Source organism: Scyliorhinus canicula, chromosome 21, assembly GCF_902713615.1.
Source record: "Scyliorhinus canicula chromosome 21, sScyCan1.1, whole genome shotgun sequence".
Lineage (NCBI taxonomy): Eukaryota > Metazoa > Chordata > Chondrichthyes > Carcharhiniformes > Scyliorhinidae > Scyliorhinus > Scyliorhinus canicula.
In genome coordinates this window covers 13,159,925-13,164,749 of record NC_052166.1, presented here as the reverse complement: position 1 = coordinate 13,164,749, position 4,825 = coordinate 13,159,925, and the positions used below count along the sequence as shown (strand labels likewise).

At 49.3% G+C, this 4,825-nt stretch overlaps 1 protein-coding gene across 2 annotated transcripts; it reads left to right on the top strand.

Moving 5' to 3' along the window:
- The first annotated feature begins 2,752 nt into the window (after positions 1-2,752).
- Positions 2,753-3,879, top strand: nrarpa (NOTCH regulated ankyrin repeat protein a). Of its 2 annotated transcripts, XM_038782156.1 has the most exons (3): positions 2,767-2,894; positions 2,949-3,103; positions 3,135-3,879. In XM_038782156.1, exon 3 carries the CDS (start codon positions 3,313-3,315, stop codon positions 3,652-3,654), a length of 342 nt encoding a protein of 113 aa, XP_038638084.1. In that variant the 5' UTR covers positions 2,767-2,894; positions 2,949-3,103; positions 3,135-3,312; the 3' UTR covers positions 3,655-3,879. The 2 variants fall into 2 exon arrangements, with proteins under 2 accessions (XP_038638083.1, XP_038638084.1); XM_038782155.1 differs by having other exon boundaries at positions 2,753-3,103.
- Positions 3,880-4,825: the final 946 nt, after the last annotated feature.

Genomic DNA, 4,825 nt, shown 5'->3' with positions numbered 1-4,825 from the left:
CTCTGTCCGCTGCGACTGTGCGGTGGGTGGTGACCGGATTCATTGGTGCCTGCTCTATCTGCTCTGTGGGGGGTTGGGGTGCTTTTCTTTTCTGGGTCTTTCTTTGCGCACATGTTGCCTGAACATATCTCTGCGCTGTCTCACTCAGTTCCTGCCAATCAGGGCCATCTTGTTCCTCTAACTGGGATCCAAATGTGCTTTGAAACCCATTTTGTACGGAAAGCAAAGACTGCAGTTCAGCAATCTGCTGCCGACATTTCGCCTGGTCTAAGGAGCTCTGTCTCTGCTCCGTGGTAGCAGCATGGAGTGCTCTTAATGCTGCCTTTAAGTCACTGCATTGCTTTCGCAATGCCTTTACCTGCTTCTCTGTTTCCTCTCTTACCAGGACTGCACGCTACGTATCCTGATAGGCCTTATCGTACTGTGTTTGGAAGCAGCTCAGATGCGCTAGACAAGACTGGTATGCCCTCTTGGCATCATCCATCTCTCTATCCTTTTCTGCCAACTTCTTTCCTAACTCTAAATTCTCGCTTTCTACTTTGCTGACATCGACTTTACTCCTTTGATGTTTCTCCTCTAACTCTTTGCGGAGCATCCGAACGACCTCCTCTGTGCCTCGCAATTGTGCCAGACAGGACACAATTGCCATCAGCTTACGGGCTTTTCCTAAGCTCCTCTTGCGTATTTCGCTCAGGTTCTCCCACCAAGTATGTCCTATACTCCCGGGACCTGTTTCCTCATTTGAGCAAAAGTCACTCCAAAGGGGCCATCCCTTCCCTTTGAGGTACTTCCTCAATTCAACTTCCCAAACGGGACACTGACCTACTCTGCTGCTGGTCGCTGCGACCACGAATTCTTGCGGATTCATGAGGCATTCCATTGCCTGCATGGCTATTTTTCCTATCTTAATGCTTTCTTTTAAAATTTGGAATGAGGGATACTAAGGCGTGTTGTAGACACGGGTACGGCTTTCGCTATTTTCCGGAAAACAAACTCCCGACAGTTTTTTGCAATAAAATCTAGCAGTTTTACCTTATAACCCTGTTAGTTATGCATGCTAAAACACACTTCTGAATTATGAGGATTGATCAGAACTGCTTGAACACTTGTGGTTGTTTCTGTCCCCAATTGGATTTCTGATTTCAAATTTCTGGGTTCTCTCGGAGTGGTGAGGCCACTTCTAGATCGAATCCCGTCAGAGGTCACCACTAAATGTTGCTCGTTCTGGTGAATGTGCTTTACACTCAATTGGCTCTGTTTTATTACCGTGCTCTAGAGTCACCAGGTATCTTATACCACCACGAGGTTCAAGTTCAATTGCTGATCAATAACTCAATACACCAGTTAGTAAGGTTCAAATCAAAACAATTTTATTATATACACAGTTAATCGCTACTCATGCATAAACACTACAAAACTAGACTATCTCTACCACTACAGGCCAATACGTATCTTTGGAAAAGAACCCACTGGGTCAGGGAACAATGGCCTCTTGTTCAATCCTGGGCTGCAGGCTTCCAACTGGTATGGACTAAGGGTCAGGAGCGCCTATCTTGTATCGTGCGGTGTAGCTTGTCGGTGTATCTGTTTTTATCTGAATATCTGTGTTTTAGCTGAATATCTGTGTTTTTAGCTGAATGTGTGTGTTTTTATCTGAATGTGTGTTTTTATCTGAATATCTGTGTTTTCACCTGAATGTCTGTGTTTTTATCTGAATGTGTGTTTTTATCTGAATATCTGGGTTTTTATCTGAATATCTGTGTTTTAAGCTGAATATCTGTGTTTTTCCCTGAATATCTGTGTTTTTATCTGAATGTGTGTGTTTTTATCTGAATGTGTGTGTTTTTATCTGAATGTGTGTGTTTTTATCTGAATGTGTGTTTTTACCTGAATGTGCGTGTTTTTATCTGAATGTGTTTTTATCTGAATATCTGTTTTTATCTGAATGTGTGTTTTTATCTGAATGTGTGTTTTTATCTGCATATCTGTGTTTTTATCTGAATATCTGTTTTTATCTGCATATCTGTGTTTTTATCTGCATATCTGTGTTTTTATCTGAATATCTGTGTTTTTAGCTGAATATCTGTGTTTTTATCTGAATATCTGTTTTTATCTGAATGTGTGTTTTTATCTGAATATCTGTGTTTTTATCTGAATATCTGTGTTTTTATCTGCATATCTGTGTTTTTATCTGAATATCTGTGTTTTTATCTGAATGTGTGTTTTTATCTGAATATCTGTGTTTTTATCTGAATGTGTGTGTTTTTATCTGAATATCTGTGTTTTTAGCTGAATGTGTTTTATCTGAATATCTGTGTTTTTAAGCTATCTGTTTTAGCTGAATATCTGTGTTTTAGCTGATATGCTTGTGTTTTATCTGAATGTGTTTTTAATCTGAATGTTTTTTCTGAATATCTGTGTTTTTATCTTAATATCTGTATTTATATCTGAATATCTGTATTTATATTTGAATAACTGCATTTTTACCTGTATGTGTGTTTTTATCTGAATATCTGTGTTTTTATCAGAATGTGTGTGTTTTTATCTGAATGTGTGTTTTTATCTGAATGTGTGTGTGTTTCTCTCTGGGAAGATTTGCTCTCCTGGTTCCCACGCTCTAGAATTTTAATGAATTAACGTGGCCCCGTCAGAAAGATCCGCCCCTCCCCACGTGGGTTCTGAGCCAATCAGCGGCCGGCTGGGGCAAGGTCCCGGGATGTGATTGGCTGGCGATTTGGTTTACCCAGAGCAAGCGTTCGATTGTCATGGTAACAGCTCCACTCCGCGGTCAAAAACCGCACAAGCGGCGTTGCCGCTTCACAGAGAATAGCGGCTCCGGAGCGGGAGAGCGAGCGACACCGAGGCCCCGGAGCGGGGGACAGAGCCACACCGAGGCCCCGGAGCGGGAGAGCGAGAGTCACCGAGGCCCCGGAGCGAGAGTCACCGAGGCCCCGGAGCGGGAGAGCGAGAGTAACCGAGGCCCCGGAGCGGGGGTGAGAGCCACACCGAGGCCCCGGAGCGGGGGTGAGAGCCACACCGAGGCCCCGGAGCGGGGGAGAGAGCCACACCGAGGCCCCGGAGCGGGGGAGAGAGCCACACCGAGGCCCCGGAGCGGGGGAGAGAGCCACACCGAGGCCCCGGAGCGAGAGAAAGACCTCGGAGCTGCGACGGGCCCCGCGGAGAGAGACCGCGGCCCCGGTGTGTGGAGCGCGGTGCAGAGAGCGAGCGGCCCCCGGGCTAAGGGAATATCGGAGACTGGGCTTTGAGCGGAACAGTGAAGCGGCCGGAGGTCGGGGCCGGGCGGCCGGAGCTATGAGCCAGGCCGAGGTATCCCCGGCCGGCGGGCCGCAGCGGCTGTTCCAGGAGGCGGTGAGACGGGGCAACACCCGGGAGCTGCAGTCGCTGCTGCAGAACATGCCGGACGGTCACCTCAATGTCAACTCGTTCGGGCCGGAGGGTCAGACCGCGCTGCACCAGTCCGTCATCGCCGGCAACCTGGAGCTGGTCAAGCTGCTGGTCAAATTTGGCGCTGATATCCGTCTGGCCAACCGGGATGGCTGGAGCGCCCTGCACATTGCCGCTTTCGGCGGACACCAGGACATCGTCCTCTACCTCATCACCAAGGCCAAGTACGGGGCGAGCGGCGGCCGGTGAAGAAGCGGGCTGGACTGGGCCGAGCCGCCGGGCTGGACTGGGCCGAGCCGCCGGGCTGGACTGGGCCGAGCCGCCGGGCTGGACCTAACTCTGGGAGACAGCGGCCCGGCGGCTGAGCAATGCCGGGCGGGACATGGGGAGCAGGCGGCCGCTCTGACACAGACTCTGTCGCTGTTGTTGTTTTAACTGCGCTCAGTAATGTAACAATAAACAGTGTCAAACACGCTGCTGGTGTGGGCCTCCAGTCCGGGAAACACTGGGAACAATCTACCAAATTCTCTCAAACTCCATTTAGTTTCCAACCTCTCAATTGCTCTGGAGTTCACGCTCCATTAGAAATACAGCTGGCCACTCTGCACAGGGACTGATTCAGAGAGTCCTGCCTGCAGTACCCACCCCCCAAACATCCTCTCCCTCCCTCTCTACACTGTACTCCCTCCCTCTCTGCACTGTACTCCCTCAAACTCTGCACTTCTCTCCCTCTCTGCACTGTGCTCTGTCAGGTTTCTGTAGTGGTTATCATATTCGCCTGGTACCTCGGTTCGAAACCGGGCAGAAACATCTCATACTTCCAGTTTAGTCTGTTGCTAAGGGGCTGGTTTAGCTCACTGGGCTAAATCGCTGGCTTTTAAAGCAGGCCAGCAGCACGGTTCGATTCCCGTACCAGCCTCGCCGGAATGTGGCGACTAGGGGCTTTTCACATTAACTTCATTGAAGCCTACTCGTGACAATAAGCGATATTCATTCCTCAAACTCCCCCTCAGCTTGTGCTCCTTCAAACTTCCCCTCTCAGCTCTGTGCTCTGTCAAACTCTCCCCCTCTCTGCACTGTGCTCCCTCAAACTCTCCCCCTCTCTCAGCTCTGTTGTCTCAAACTCTCACTTCTCAGCACTGTGCTCCCTCAAACTCTTTCCCCTCGCTCAGTACTGTGCTCCCTCTAACTCCCCCCACCACCCTCTCAGCACTTTGCTGCCTCAAACTCTACCCTCTTTCTCAGCACTGTGCTCCCTCAAATTCTACTCTGTCTCAGCACTGTGCTCCCTCCAACTCTCCCCCTCTCTCAGCACTGTGCTCCCTCTAACACTCCCCTCTGTCTCTCAACACTGCTGCTTCAAATTGTCCACGTACTGCAGTGCATTCTATTGCTACCTTTACTGCCCTGAACGTGCATG

What these genes read in the sequence shown, in the direction of transcription:
- nrarpa (XM_038782155.1), top strand. Translation starts at nt 2,766, where the DNA reads ATGGTAACAGCTCCACTCCGCGGTCAAAAACCGCACAAGCGGCGTTGC. An exon ending in GGGGAGAGAGCCACACCGAG is followed by an intron (nt 3,104 to 3,134) that starts GCCCCGGAGCGG and finishes AGCCACACCGAG; the next exon opens with GCCCCGGAGCGAGAGAAAGA.